The 16,699-nt window shown below is 38.8% G+C and overlaps 1 protein-coding gene across 19 annotated transcripts in view; it reads left to right on the forward strand.

Annotated features, from left to right (window-relative positions):
* Trdn (triadin) overlaps nucleotides 1-16,699 on the forward strand; it is a 319,660-nt gene that overhangs the window by 248,787 nt on the left and 54,174 nt on the right. For all 19 annotated transcript variants that reach the window (XM_063235062.1, XM_063235064.1, XM_063235065.1 and 16 more), the window contains one exon: nucleotides 11,775-11,813. In XM_063235062.1, coding sequence (XP_063091132.1) covers nucleotides 11,775-11,813 — 39 coding nt within the window. The remainder of the gene's footprint in view (nucleotides 1-11,774; nucleotides 11,814-16,699) is intronic.

A 16,699-nucleotide genomic window follows, 5' to 3' on the forward strand; every position in this document is an offset into this window, starting at 1 on the left:
GGAGAAGAGAGACTGAACTCAGCTCCACCGGAAACAGATATTTTAAGCACTAGGTGTGGGTGTGGTGGCAAAGTAACCCAGCATGAGTGAGGGACAGCCCGTGTCACTGGGCCATCTGTGCTTGCTAACTGGCACTTGTCAAAGTCATGGCTACCTTCCCACACAGCACCCACCGGGAAGATAAGTGTTGCACATTTCTTGATAATTTCGTGCTGAAAGGGTGGCTTTAGGTACTTGAGTTATGGATCCATGAATTATGAAACTGGCAAAAATCAAGAAGTTTTGTGCACTGCAAAGGGGCAGGAAGAGAATTTGCAGTTACTTTTCTGAAGTGCACTCCCTAGGAAGAGGGAAGTGAGATACTGTAGTCAGGAAGCACCAGGTCTACAGTTCAGACAGGCTGAGAATAACAGTCAGATCACCCTGGTTAAAGACACAAAACAAAAAGACATTTTAACCAAAGACAATCTCTACTAAAAGTATAACACAAATTTGTAGATAAATAGTAATAATTTAAGCTCATCGTAAGACATCATGACTTCTCTAATCATAGGAAAGCATGGATCTCAAAATAATCTGTCATCAATAGCAATCAAAGAAATAGACTGTGTGAAAAATGTAAGCCACTTTCACACATGTGAAAAGGTCAGTAAAATTCAGCATTGTTACACATTTTCAGCAGGCAAGGCCTGGGGCCTCGAAAGTTTTGAGCAGTTTCATCATCATGAAAAATCTTCTCTGAAGTCAGGACCACACTGACGTCATTCCTATTCCAGCATCATCCCAGGTACCATCACCTAGGAACCGAGGAACGTGTACACAGAAATCTCCACGAAAATTTGAGTTACATTATTGGCTTGAATGAGAGATTAACAAAGTCCTGCATATAATTTGCACCTCTAAAAATCAGTACTAGTTTTACACAACAGCAGCAATACATTCAAATATACATTCAAATAGTTACAAGAATCCTATTCACAGTGGAAGAAATCTGTGTATTGCAAAGAATAAATTAATTAAATATTTACATTTTCATGTAGACAAATCAAGAAACATTTGGAAATTCATGTAAAATCTGAATAGATTTTTTCATACTCAGTGTATATTATTTCCCTTTGAAGTAATATATAAATTCTAATAAAAATAAAAATATTTTAAAGACATGGTAAGCTGTCTAAAATTTACTTTTAAATCTAAAAAGATAAGAATAAGAAATTATTTTTGAAAAAGTATACGGTGGAAACCAAATATGGTTGTTTATTGTAAATCTAGTTTAATTGAAACTACATGTGATGAGCCCATGTCTAAGAAAGCAATCATACAGCACATAGTGGTGACTCCAGAAATGAAGAAGGAGGAAATCCAGAATAGGAAGCACAGTCCATGGCACTGTATGACAGGGAAACACACAGATATTCCCTTTTGCTGCTCATGTAGGAAAAAATTTTAAATTCTGCTCTCATATTTACACAGAAAAGAATTTAAAATACTTTCAAAATGAAGCTAAAACAGTTCAAACATTCATGAAAATAGAAGACAACACATACTTGTAACTTTTAGCTTTGAGTTTTTTAGGTTCCTAAGGGTTAAAACCCAAAATGGAAATTAGCCATAAACTGGGAACATATATTACCATGTATATAATTAGCAAAAGAAAGCCAGATATACATTTTACATAGCTGTATATTGTATTTTAAAATAGAACAAACTCTTGAAATGTCAAACTTGTCAATTTACATTTATTTTAAGATTCTTAATTGAAAAATAATAAATTTATAATCAGTGGGAAGTATGGGCAATAATTTCTGATTAATTAATTCATCATCTAGACTGACGAGTGTAATTTATTCCTGTGACACAGTGGGAGTGTGATACTTGAGAGACACACAGCCCCTGCAATCCACTGGAACTGCATGACAGCGTTTGTTTGCTAAGACACACACTCATATGAACCCATATTCATATTAGGGCTTTTGTAAACTTGGGAAGATTATTGTACTGAGAACTCAATATCACAGACATGATAATATATTAAGATAAAAATACAGCTCAAAATCACCTGGTATAGTGGAATACAAATGAGATGAGGTGCTAAGAGGAGACAGACACGGCGGTGGGCATGGGAAGGCAGCTGGGGGTGAGAGCTGTTCTGCTTCCCAGTGCGCCCAGTGTGGGGCACTTCGAGCCCATTCAAATAGAAATACAGACTTGACAGCTGGCTACCTGGGTGTGAAGTTCACAAGGGAGATCTGGGTTGAAGAAATGCTTGTCTGATAAATCGCCCTGGTGAGGGGTCTGAGGCCGGGCACGCTTGGAGGAAGCCGGGGCGGGAAGAGCAAGGCTCTGTGCAAGTGAGTGGAAAGTGAGCTGGGACCGACCCGAGGAGCTCTGACCTTCCCTCGGGTGGTTGCTGCCGGCCTGAGGGACAGTGCCCGCCATCGGCCCTGGTCACAGTCTCGGGTTGGTGCTCCTTCCAAGGTCCTGCTGGAGACTATAAGCAGTGCTTTCATGCTGAGATCTCCAGACACAGACAGACAGGGAAAAACCACAGTGATTTGCGGAAGGAGATAAGCTGGGTGCTCTGCTTTAAAAGACCGAATCAAAGACAGCTGGTGTCAGACACTGATCCCACAGAGCAGCTTTCAGAGCGCATGGACTGGCTGTGTGCTGGGCTGAGCTCGCCCAGAGTTCTTGTCCGGCTGAGTCACGGATATTCCAGTATCCAGGGTCCAGCGTCCAGTGCGTGACATAGAAAGACTGATTTTTCCCCCCAAAATTCTAGCTGTAATGTTTTTTAAGGCTTTGATTTTGTTTACAAAATTTGCCACAGAAATTGTCTTTTATGACTGATAATTCTAATAAGAAAATCTAGTTAATCTATACATTTAATTCACCATTCTGAATTTTCAAAAATTGTCTTTAATGACAATTTACATACAATATTCTTATGCATGATACTGTCATTACTATAAGAAATATTGAAGTTTGCCATATTTCAAACACTCAGGCTTGAATATTTTATTAAATAATTAACACCAGTGTTTTAATTTTAAGTATATTTTCCTGTATTCATTTTGAGCACTTTTCTGATTTAATTTTTGGCATGATTTAATTCTGTTTTGAAGCACTTCAAGGAGAAATATTATGACTCTCCTGTGAAATGTAAAGAAATTAACACAGATACTAAATTATTATCCAGAATTTCTGTGCTGGACAGCTACATAGTATTGGATTTACAAGCCACTGCAAAAAAAAAAAATCTTACTTTCTTTTTTCAATATTGGAATATATTAGCAAAACATATTAACATGTGGTTAAGATTTTATTTTATAATAATTTTGTTTGCTAGGAATGGAGGAAAATCATAGTTGTTGACTTAAAAAGACCAGTCAAAAGAGATTTTTCTAAAGCATAAAATGTTGGTAACACATGGTTTGAAAACCCATGGTTACTTGTTTTAGAAGAACTAATACAGTGAAACCTATAGCAGGATAACCATTGTGTTCAGCAGCAGCCTACAGCCCAGCAGCCTTCTGAAGTTCATCATCGCAAATGCCACTCTGGTAGACTGCAAAGTGTTATTTGTTGCTAAGGACAGTGGTAAAGGATGTGAGATTTTTCTCTGACGTATTAGCTTTATACCAGCTATTTGTGCAAGGACTGTGGAGCATCCAAGTAGCTAAAATGTTCATATATGTGAGAGAGAAAGTTTAAGGCCAGGATATTCCTTCTTTGGTTTACTTTATATTTAAGATCTCATTAAAGAAGCAAAGTTGGAGAGAGAGTCACCATCACCTTGCAAGCCAGCTTTTCCTGTCACTCTCTGGGTCACTTTCTGGTCTCTGAGATACAACACCTACTGTATAAAGGCAGGGAAGATCTGTGGACCTTTAGTTTCAGAAGTTGTAGTCTGTGGTTGGAGGCTCAAGCATGGAAATGGTCCAGCAGAATGGCCTGCAGTCGAGGACAAAGAGGTGTTTGTCCTCGAGTTGAGCAGAGAGGTGTTTGTGCCTTGTCTAGGACTGGGCTCCAGCCAGGCCTTACCCTCATGACAGCAAGTCAGCTATGAACTCAGTGAGAACTAATCCTCCAGTGGGAATGGCACCCCCTGACCCAGTGAGCTTACAAGCGCATGAGGATCTGGAGGACTCCCCAAACCTGAGCCATAATCCTCTCCAATATTTGCCTCCTGGAGGGAAAAAATTTTAAATGTCCTATCCTATTTTCATTTTTCCTGTCTACTTACAAATGTTTGAGTGTATTATTTTTCAAGTAAAGTCATTAGTGATTGTCACATAGTTCAACCAGCTATGGGATGATGGATCATGAGACTTACCATTTAAGAGCGTAATTGTTATTCTCATTTCAGTTTAGCAAATCAGTGCTGGTACCCAGAGAAAGAACCCAGAGTCTGGTTAGTGATGATCCCTTGAAAGCATCAAAGAGTAGCTCCTGTTTACCTGGGCAAGTGACTGCTACAAGTTTCTGAGCTCGCTAAGTGATTTAAACGCACAGGCTCATCCACAGAAATATATCCAGTGAATCATCTTCACATCTTCAATAACACCCCAGTGCCTTGTTCTGAGCATTCCTTGTGTGACCCACCATGCCTACAGCCACCCCCGCTACCCTTCTCCTGTTTAAGTGTGCGCAGTCACGTTGGGCAGCTTCAGGGAAGGAAAGAATAATGAGGCTGACACAAAGATAAGGCAGGCGACACTATAAGGAAGGTGGTGGACGGCAGGTAGCATATACGAGAGGCAGAGGCCACCAAGACCAATGAAAGCCAAACAAGCGCAGCAGTGATGTGTGCATTTGTTCTGTGCTGAGAAGAAATGAGGCCCTCGAGCCCCTTTTGTGCTTTGAGCATCCACTTAGCAATCTATTTTTTAAAAGTATTTATTTTTGCATCAAACTCCAGGAGAATCTTGCCAAGGCAGGGCTCAGGGTTTAGGTATGAAGCATGGAATCATAGATTAAGTGCCAGCCATATGATCACAGCTATTTTAGGGTTTAGGGCTATGCCGGGGCAAGCTAATAGAGCAGTTTTTTCATCATTGACTCAGTGGGGAAGAGCGGATGAGGAAGCTGGAGAGGCCAGACAGAGGGATCCGAGTGCAGGGATCCATTCGTGTGTGGCATCTGTGGTGGACGGAAAGCACTGTGCTCAGGAACTCAAGACTGCAGCTCCAACTCTGAACTAAGTATCTATAAGCGGACAGATGCAGCTATCCATGCCGGGTAGTTTTGATGGACGAAGTAAACATGACAGTATAAAGATATCCCGTGTTGCATATGTGATGCATCAATTCTAATGGATTTTCCATGCAGGTTTTAGCTTTAACAAATGAGGCAGGTTTCCACTTCGTGCTGTGGTTGAAAAAAACTGAAAGGAAAGCTCAAGTGTTTAACATTCTTATCATTTTCAAGGAACATTTTCATCATCGCATATCAATAGCAATTTTGTATAATATTTGGGAGCAGTCTAGACACTGAAGCTATGAAGAGGAACTGTATAAAACCTGTGTCCTCAAAACTCACAGGAGCAATGAGAAAGAGACCTGGCAGGGGAAAGGGAAGTGACTCTAATGTCACCTCCGACAAGATGCATGAACTGTCTATGTGACCAAGAGATAAACTGTGTTTCAGGTATCTGTACATGAATGATCAAGAAATAATAGTCCTTCGTTCTAAACTTAGCCACAAATATCTGAGGTAATTATAACTGTTCCCATTTCAAAAGAGAATTAAAATTTAAAGTTATGAGGCCACGTGGAAGATCATTAGGTAGCTAAGGGGAATAAATTTCAAATTTGGAAATTATCACTGTTTGTGTTTTTCTAGTTTTCATCAATGGCATACAGAAATTAACCCTACCACCCCTTGATTTGGATGAGACTTAGCAGTTTATTCCAGATACCACCTCCTTCATTCTGTGTGATTCTTTAATTCATGAACTTGAGTGATGCTGATTTTAAGATGCAATCAAGGAAAACGGAGGTCTAGAAAAGCATGGGGTGTGGAGCATCCACCTGGTCACACAAGGCAAGGAGAAGTCGCAAATGGAAAGTATTTATTTTTGCATAAAAATAACAGTAAATAGGATATTGCAGTAAAGAAACACAGAGACTGATAAGATGAAGATTGTGAAGCGGAAGATAAGATGTATCAACTTTCTTCATGACTGATCTCGCTCAATTCCAAGACAGTTCTCTGTTTGAAAATTTGTGAATTGAAAAAGTCTTGAGTCAAATTCAAGGCCCATCAGAGCATGACCTTTCTCCAGCTGCATTTATCCGGACAGCAGCGGTACACGTCTACACAGACAAAACCAAACGCTACCCAGTGTGGAAGACTGGGCCTTTGCAATGAGCCTTCCTCTCTAGCAGTATTCAGGGAAAGGCAAGGTTATTGTCAAATCTGAAATGTTGAAACCAAAGCAATTGGAATAAGAATAGTTGTATGTCTCATTCAATAAGGTCTCACAAGCGAAGGACAGAATGTGTGCATATTTCAGTAGTAGAATCAGCAGCAGCAGTAAAAAGAAGAGGAGAAGGACGAGGAGGAGAAGGAAGAAAAGGAGGAGTAAGAGGAGGTGGAGGAGGGGAAGTAAGTAGCAGATTTTATAAAAAACAATCTAGGTGACTACTCATATGATGTGAATGTCAATAAATGAATTCATTTGATAGTAAATATGACTCTTTTATTTCAGCATGCTTATTTTATTTAAATGTTTGATTTAGACTTGTATCATGAAAGAACATGACATTAATTTGGAATATCAATAAACAGACTGGCATTCATTGTTTGTTTTGTAGCTGGCACTGCCCGAGATGCTTCTCAGGTAGTGTTCGGTTTGATTATTTTAGCAGTCCTGTTTGCATAATGTGAAACAGAACTGTGTTGGTCACCTTTTCCTCCCTGAGAAGCAGTGCCTGACACTCACAACTTAAGGGTGGACAGGTTTTCTTGGCTCATGTCTGGTCCTCAGTCAGCAGTGCCCAAGAAGATAGAGCAGGGCAGAAGGGCATGGGCCAGGAGAGCTGGTCAGGTCAGGGTGGCTGGAAGTAGAGGGAGAAGCAGGACCCTGAGGGAGGTGACTTTCCAGTGCACATCTCCTGTGACCTGCCTCTCCCAGCCAGATCCCAGCTCTTACAGTAAGTCAGCTCCAAACTCCCAAAACCCGGTCACCTTCCAAATGTCCTAAGAGCAAAGGCGTCCTGATACCAACCATACCAAAATCTCCAACAGTGACTCACCCAAGTCACCCAGAAGCCTATGCTGGAACAGGGACACATTGGGCACTGCGCTGCTGGACCTGTGTCCTCTGTCCAGACTTCAGCGGTTTGACAAGAACTAACGCTGCTGACGCATGATTGTACATTCCACATTTTGACAGGTTTCAAGGCCTTTCTTGTAATAGAAAAATCTTCCCATGTTATTATGTGTCAAATACTGACTGAGGAGTGTGTGAGGTAGTTATCTATTCTCTGTCAATGCTCAGCTTATTTTCTTAGCTTTACTAGCTCAATTTAGGAAACTAATTATAATAACCTGTGTTTTAACCACTGGCTCAAAAAAATACAAACCTCATGGTCATATTTAAATGCTAATTATGATTTTAATAGCTGCTGGTAGTTTGTCTGATAATATATGCCAGAGTATATGCTACATGATAGAGAATGTGGCTTGCTGTTCACTGTTTAAGTATGAAATGCTTAGCAGACGTAATTTTATCTTTAGCAACAGTCGTTATAGCAGTGTATTTTAGGATCATTAAAACTTTGAAATTAGAAAAAAATCAGGACGGAACTATCAGTTTAGATGCTTACTAGAGAGTACAGACCTAGGCTATTACGTCTCATGATTATCTCCTGTGAAATGGTCTCAGTGATACTATTGATCTCAAAGCTGTGATACCTGAGAATTACACAAATTTTCCTCTTCTTTAGCAGACACATATTATAAGTGCTCTCAGGGAGCAGAGGAAGCAATCCCTCGTGAGGCTTGTGACATTTATGATGTTGGAGTTGGAGACCTAATAAGCCAGAGAGCATTTAACCTTATATAAATGATATACACACGATATACTTAGTACTCTAAATTCAGACTCTACCATGTGACAAATGCAAAATATCACTGGTTGCAAAATTTATCACTATTGCTGTATTTTATTACACGTTGTCTTCTATGTGCTGAAGAAGCCAAAGTCACGCACACAAAAGAAAGCAGGAAACACAGTGACAGATACTCAATTTCTACAGAGCAAAGTTCTTAAAATAGAGGTCTTTGGAAAGGACCGCAGGCTCCCGGAGTTTCCATGTGGGATAAATCTCTTGCCTTTTGCTTCATGGAGGAAGTGCAGAGACTGAACGGCTCCTCTACTCCCACCTCCTAGTTGGGTGCTGAGGTCTCAGTCACCCGTTCCCCTTGAGAACACAGCACTGGTGACCCTGTGCGAGGTGTTGCTGAGGCTGCCCTCCCAGGCCCACAGCGGCCTCTCCAGCCCCCAGCTGGAATCCGCAGGCAGCCTGTCCGTGCTGCGTGGACAGCGGCAGTGCTCCCCTCAGAGCCTCAGCTCTGGAGCTGCTGATACCACGCTTCTGAAGTGGAAACGCAGACTGTTGCTTGTGGAGCCCCGGTGTGAACGCTGCTGGTGGGAAGGTTTGCAAAAACTGGACACTGCGTTATTACACAACAGGCGTCATGGACCAAAAACTGATCAATCGGGACAGAGTGAAAAGCAAATGTTCCCGCTGTGCTTTCTGCTCTCCACACGCCAACTTCCGGCGTTAATTGTTGGGGCTTAGTTGAGTGAAGTTTTTGAAATGAGTATGTTATTGTGGCTAGTTTTCGAACACATGACTTGAAGCACATCTGAGATCAGAACTGTATCCTTACATGATGTGAAATTAAAAACTTAATCATCAACAGAAACGCCAGCCACACAAGAAAACCACTGAGCCCTTACTGACCAGCTGGCCTAATGAGACAGCTGCTCACCTTGGGAAGTCCGTAGAGGACTTCTTTGAAGGCCAGCAGCATTTTCACTTGCAAAGTTAAAAAAAAAATTCTGTAATAAAAAGGAAAATTACCTTGAAAGATCACACGGTTTAAAGTTATGGGCACAATTTTTACAATAGCTAGGTCTTTCACTTATAACTCTCACGTGAACTTTGCAACATTACTTCCTCCACGTTTGTGACAACGAAATGGAAACCTGAAATTGTAAATGCTAAAGTCACAAAACTGAGTCATGGAGCTTGATGTTTATGTGAGATCACACAACACCAAAGCTCACTTTCACACGCCCAGAGAATGTATGACTTACCTCGATGTTACATCAGTGGTGTTGTTTGCACAGTATTAAGCATTAAGCATCATTGTACTCATGCTCATGACAGTCTCCACTTTATTTCCCAAAATATCTCCTGACCAACAGGAAGGCTAAGAATATTCCATTTCAGGTGTCAGCGACAATGTGGCTGACAAGCATCAGAGCCAAGGGCAGAGTGGAAAGGAAGACACAAGAGTTTCAGAGAGACAACTCAGGCTGGGCTGGGCACGCAAATCCCTGGTGTCAGCACCCTGGGATGGTGAGGGAGGAGGATCGCACGTCTGAGCCCCGCCTGGACGTCTAATTGTAAGGAGCAAAATGCAGGTGAAACTCATTCTAGGAAGAAGGTAGCGTGGACTTACACCAGCAGGAATTTGTTTCTGAGAAGGTAAAATATTTAAGTTAGATAAATTCGGAAATGGAAACTAGGAAGGAGCCCAGGGTTGTCTTTTCTGGCCCTTGGCATGTGCCTGCTGGTGAAGGGAATAAGCTGGGAAAAGAGAGCCCTGTGGCTGACCCTGGGCAGCTCGATGAGTTTCCTCAAATGACTCTGCGTCGGCAAGGCCAACCGCAGACTCAGCAAAGGGGTCAGAAGTAGAACTTCACTGAACAATGAAACCATGAAAATTCACTGTGAACCAGCGTTCAGGACATAATAAATACTTCGAAAACGTTAATTCTCATTACTGAAATTTGGAGAGTTTGCTGGAAAGTTCAAAGTACACTGCATTAGCATGATTCAATAAAGAGGAATAATTAGGAAGAGGAGAAATGGCTTCATTTTCAATGAAACAAAAATCTCGTCAACACTCACCATTAAAGAAATACTTGTGTTATTGCTGATGGAGGAATTATATGACTTAGCTTTATCCTAAATTGGCTGAGAAAAATAATATAGCAGCAGGAAACTCAATAATTGGAAAAGTCACTGAATTAATGGAGGTGGTATCTGCTATATTTGGGCACAGAAAGATAAAGCACTTAATTGAAGAAAAGTTTTGAAAATAAAATCTAAACATAAAAAGCTATGTGACCTTGAATAATTATCTCTGGTTCTAGAAGCATGAGATGAATCTATTTATTCCAGGACCATAGAAATACAAGACGGAATCTAGTCTTTGGTTGCCTTTCTTCACTGTTCATTCCGTACTATTTATTGATCTCATATCGGGTGGTAGACACTGAGAAGACATCGGTTTAGAGTAGTAAACCAGTTATGCTTCTTGCTTTAAAATCTAAATAGGGAGCACAGACAACAAACAAGTATATCAAGATTACATTTTATATACTTATAAGGCACATAAAACCTTCCATCATCTTGTCTGGTGCAATTAAGTGAACCCATCAACTCAGGAATATATGCCAACGGAACAAACTGCCATCCTACCACTGGTGCCTCTTTTTACAAGACACGTGTTCTGGCATTAAGGGGAGCAGGATGGAAATGACTGCACACCTGTCAACTGTATACAATTTTGCAGTTAAGCAGATGTTTCTTTTTATATTCTATCTGCATAAAATGAGAACTATTCGGGTAAAACTTGACAAAAATTGACAACTGTGCCTGACATGTAGTCTGTGCTGACTGTTTACAATTGTGAGGTCGTTTCCTGTTGTTTGCAAGGTGGGTGCCTATAATGTATCAGAATCCCGTGTTCCTGAGCAGAAAGCTCAGTGCCAAAAGGGAGAACCATAAAACAAAGGCAGAGCCAGTTAAAGTCAATAAAATTGGGAAACTTGAATATGGAATAATATATAGTAGCTAAGATGGTAATGTGCATATTAATTGCACAGCTTAAACAATATGTGTTAGTGAAAACATTTTCAGTATGATATTAAATTAGAATATAAAACTTGTAGACAAAATTAGTTATTCTGTAGCAATAAGAGGACAAAACACTTTATTCCAATGTGCTTATATCAGGGCAATTATTTTCCAAAAATTAGTAATAATAAAAGCACTAGGAAAGCAGTAACTGTATCATTTTGATATTGTTCAGTTAACCACCAGGTGGAGCTCTGTGAATTGAATGGATAGTAGTCAAAAATAGAAAATGTATAAATTGATTGCGGAAAACTCATGGTATTTTTTTCTGAACAATTTTTATCAATTGTTTTTTCCATTACTTACAGTTCACTATAAAACTCTTATGACTCAGAAGAGATTGGTTTTTATTAAAGACAAGACGTCAAATTACTTGATTAGTATGAAACATTGTAACAAATTGGACTTTAAAAAAATCAAAGTAATTTTGTAAAGTTACTTTATAATTTATCAAAAATACACGTGCCCTTATTGATAGACAGGTGCTACTATAATTGAAAACAACATTATACAGTAAAAATTAATAAAATCTTGCCGTTAATTAAATCAGTACTGATTATTTTTTAAATGACTATTTTTGTTGCATGTGTGTATGTGTGTGCTCTTTTATAGCACCTGAAACTAAAAAAGATGAAAAGCTCCCCAAAGCAGGTGAGTACAGTTGGCAACACTTACATTTAAATTAGTGCTTTATTTTCTGAACAAGGCTTTTGGTACAGCCAGGGCAGGGCAAAGTCTTAAGGCATACAAAGTATTGAAAGTATTAAGGCACTTTCCTTATATACTTTAAGGTGATGAGCAATGAATGAAATACATGCAACAATTAACATAGATTCCATGCTTTCTGGAAGCCTATTTGGGATAAATTCACCAGCCTACTAGAATCACTAACAGTTGCTTTTCTTTATCTATCTAGTGGAAAACTAAATAGTGTTTATCAAATGCTACAGGGGCAACGTGACTTTGAAAGTCTTTAGCTAGACCATGACAAGTGTCTAAAATACACCATCAGTTGAGTCTTAGTTCCAACATGCAATTACTTTTAACCATTTTCTTTTATCTCAAAAACAGTAGTTTCACATAGTTCATTGTAACAGGTTTGACCCTTTTCTTTCTCATTAGTTAAATATGCAGATATCTTTTGGAGAGACCATTCTTCTATTGGCTATAAAGTACAAAACTGGAATATCTTTAAAATAGGCTTCCTAAAAATAGATTTCACAAGACACGAAATAAGGAGATTAGCTGAGCATGCAGGGCTGATGGAAGTTGGAGAAAAAACGTCTTAGAATAGAAGTATAGAAAGGTGGGAGTAGAATTCAGATAAAAAATTTAATTAATTACACTCTCTCTTGGGCTATTTTATATGCATGAAAGTAAACTTTATATTTTTACCTGTGCAAAGGAGCATAGTGAAAGAGATACTATGTAAATATAGACATTCTTAGTTTTGGTTTTAAAACTTTCATGTTTTCATTTGCATAAATTTTAACCTATAATTAAGTAATTATTATAATTCATATTTGGTGTATATATCTAATATTAATCTGAATTATTAATATAACTTTTCTTAGAAGTACTGCCAACATATGAAAAGGCATTAAATCATCATTTAAGGGAAAAGACCAACCATTTTAAATGACTTCATAGCATTTGAAAGCATGTATTTTCTGGCAGATCAATGGAAATATTAGCAATTTTAAACAGTTCAGAAAAAATGCATGCTTGAATTCAAATGATACATTGTTTCTATGAAAAGTTATCACTGAACTTTACACATATCTGCAGGAAAGGAAAAACTGCATATGGAAATTGCAGATTTGTTCACATTTTCTGTGGGTTTCGGTGAAAGCTCTCTGATCAGATAAAAGGCACATTATGTTTCCCTCTCTGTAAGCATAATATTACACTTTATGATTCATTTTGCTGTTGGTATAAAGATAAAAAGTGACACCTGGCTATAAATTGGCTATTGTTAGGTTACATTCAATATTTATGTGTATTTTATGTGATCTATTTTTGACTTCCCATAAGGAAAGAAAATTAGTATTAATGTCACTTTTATAAAACCTAATCAACCATTTATTGAAGATATATATTATGTTGAAATCACTACCCGAATTGTGCTTGATAGTACAAAACTTACCAACAAGCTATGAGATACTCCTTCTGTTCTAAAAGGCACAACTGGGGACATGGCATGAATTATTTACAGAGGGACAGGAGGCAATCGCATTAGTGCCCGGTGCTCTGGGATGGAGACAGCGGCCATCCGTGCAAATGCTCCTTGCAGATTATGAGTTTGCACTGAATGCTGAAAAGAAAATGAGTCTGAGAGACAATTATTATCTGATGCAAACAGTGTTGATGTTAAACCAGAAAGACGTGGATTTGACACTTCACCACTTACTGTGGGTATGAGGAAATCCGATTTCTGCTCTTGAGTTTGTTTATTTGTTGTGTGAAGGTCAATCCGCTCACCGAGCAAGGTTATTCTCTGAAACACTGCGATGCCTGCCCCTAGGCTCAACTTTGATGCCTGCAACTCTGATTAGGAGTCAGGGGTGCAGCATTAGTGGGAGCTCATGAGAAAGGACCAAGCCCTGGGGAGACTACAGGGGCCAAAAATGAGCAGAATGTGGCAGAAACACAGAAAGGAGGAGCAGCCTCGTGAGACTGGCTCTGCAATCTAGGAAGGAGGGTTTAGGAGGCCAGTGTGAGCTTTGGATCCCTGAGAGATGAACAGGAAGGAAGGGCTTTGTGAGTCTTAGGATGGCACAGAGTAAAATCCTACAGAAGGAAACTGGAATCAAGGATTTAAATACAAATCCTTCTATGATAACCTAAATGTTATAAAAATCAATATGGGAGGGATACAAAAGTGCTCTAGAGAGAAGGCAATGACTTGGGATATTTCTATTAAACTAACTTCATTTACTTTCAAAATTGTCTAGCCCCAGTGATGGTTCAGTGTGTTTAAAAACTTTAAAGTTTTTAAAAATCACTCAACCTTGAAATCTATTGAAAAAGTCCTGGAGGCATTTTGTCATATACACCTTCAAACATCTGAATACCCAGGAAACAGTCACTCTCTGCATGGTGCTGTAACCGGTTTTATGTTTGCCAAGCTGTCCCACAGGAGCCGGTGACATTCACTGTATGTAGATACAACTCCCAGGTCTTGACAGGAGCATGGGAAGGTGCTTGGGAATAGGAATGGGGGCTTTCAGTCTTAACCTGTCACCCTGAGCGTGGGAGGGTGGAGTAGAGACAAAGGAGAGAAAGCTCTCCGGAAAAAGTGGGTGTGGAGAGAAGAGATGGGACCCAAGGACAGCTTCTGGATTATAACAGAACTCCTAGAGAGAAGGACAGTACCTTAGCAAGACCAGGCCACAAGTGTCCTGCACCCTGAGGTGGATGTGGGAAGGTCAGCAGTTGGTACCAGCGTCTCCCAGAGAGCTGCAGCAGCATGATGACTGAGAAAAAGCCACTACATTAGATAAATAAAACTGTCATCCTGTGACCTTTACAGAACATTTTCATTCACATGCCAGAAGCAGAAACCAGCTTACAGGAATTTAGAAGGAAATTTATCCAGAATAGGTGGGGACCACAGAGCACAGGGCCTTTCCCCCCAAGAGTGTTGCTAATGGGAGGAGAACGTGATATTTAGTACCTGGAATCAAATGGAACACACTCGTGTTTGTAACAGAAAACAGAATTCTAGGAAGAGCGGAACCAAGAAATCCACAGAGGGAAATATTAATTAGGGAAGAACTGTCCTGGATATAAGAAAGGTTGGAGACACCAACTCGAAGTGGAGGGAATTCATTTAAGTAAGAGGAAGAAAAGATTTCCCCTGAGTTTGAAGGAGTGTTGAAAGGATAGATTTAATTAGAGCTGAGGATAGATTAAATTAGAATTAAGTGCGTAAGAGGGTATGACTTCTTGGTGATTTTTTGTTGTCCTAAAATGTAGTTTTTGCAAAATCAAGATGACTTTCTTCTAACTTGATATAGTGATCCCTAGAAAATATTAGACGATGTTTGCTTCCTTTTTTAAAAAAGGAAAAGTCTTTTCTTGGTCAAAACTAAAGCATTTAATCCATAAAAATAAAACATTCAAAGATTAATATATGTTAAAATACTGTAGCCACATTATGAAAATGATTTATTTTAACATAGCATATAGTCAGACACTAAAAGTTTTGTTTCCTTAATAAAAATGATGGCAAACAGATCATGTATTGTATTAGGTAATTGAAGAAAAAAGTTGTGTTATTTTCAGAAAAAATACATATTAATTATAAATAGTAATATCATTAAAAACAAAAACCCTACTTTTTCTAATCCACATATGAGATTATACAACGTAAGATTTTTTGAGATTGGCTTATTTCATTTAAATTAACCCCACCCACACATCCATATTTCTACAAAGAAAATAAGAAAACATGATCAAAAGATAAAAAGGTTCTGTTAGGTGAGAGGAATAAATTCTGGAAGCAGATGTATAGATACAGAGCATGGTAATGGCTATGGCCCCAATGTTTGGGTTTCTCTAAATCCCTATGTTGAAAATCTCATTACCTATTTGATGGTAATAGAAGATAGAGGGATACAATGAGATCCCGGGGGTGAACACCCTCGGAGAAGGACCCTTAAAGTTTGTCTTGCCCCTTCTGCCACTGTTTAGTAAAAAGGCAGTGTTTATGAACCAGAAATCTATCACCAGATGCAAAGGTTACCAGTCTATCAGTACATTAATCTTAAACTTCTTAGGCCTAAAATGGGTAGATAAATTTCCTTTGTTTATAAAGTATCCAGTCTGTGGTATTTTCTTACAGCAGCCAAAATAGATGAAGACATTGACCGTAGTGAGAAACTTCCATGTACACTCTAAACTTGCTGAGAATTCATCTTAAGTAATTTTCTCACTACCAAAAAAAAAAAAAAACTCACAAAAATCACTATTTGAGGTGATGTGTGCATTGGTTAGCTTATACACACAGTGCATATATGTTGTCTATGCATATAAAAGCATTGTATTGTACTCCTAGGATATAGTTTCTTCACTGTCAAGAATATTCAGACACAGCAGAATAATTTTTTTCAAGTTAAGAAGATATTTTTACAAAAAGAAAGGCTGCCTTTTTCTACAGAGTGCATCCATAAGGAAAGCAATAGTTTACTTACTTACTAATAAATTTAATATTTATATACAAGTTCTTGAGAGTTCTCTAACTGCCTGCTCAACATATTCTATCTGCTTCTTAGTTTGCTTGAAGTTGAATGCAATATCTCTTCCATTATCTTTTCCTTTATTCTTTATCTCTATAAATAACATTCATGACTCACAATTCAGTTACATTGCCTAAACTTCTGAGTCATTTATACCTCCTCCTCCTTCTCTTTCAGAACTCAGCATTCTCACAAAGTTATGTGTCCCTAAACATGATTCCTAAACATGTTCTCTGCTTTTTTTCTTTCATCTTAAGATTCTAGTAGTGGTTCTTATCATCTGATTTCTGAATAAAT

The sequence above is a fragment of the Cavia porcellus genome, unplaced genomic scaffold (genome assembly GCF_034190915.1).
Source record: "Cavia porcellus strain 051 isolate PalLab524CR breed Dunkin Hartley unplaced genomic scaffold, mCavPor4.1 scaffold_24, whole genome shotgun sequence".
NCBI lineage: Eukaryota > Metazoa > Chordata > Mammalia > Rodentia > Caviidae > Cavia > Cavia porcellus.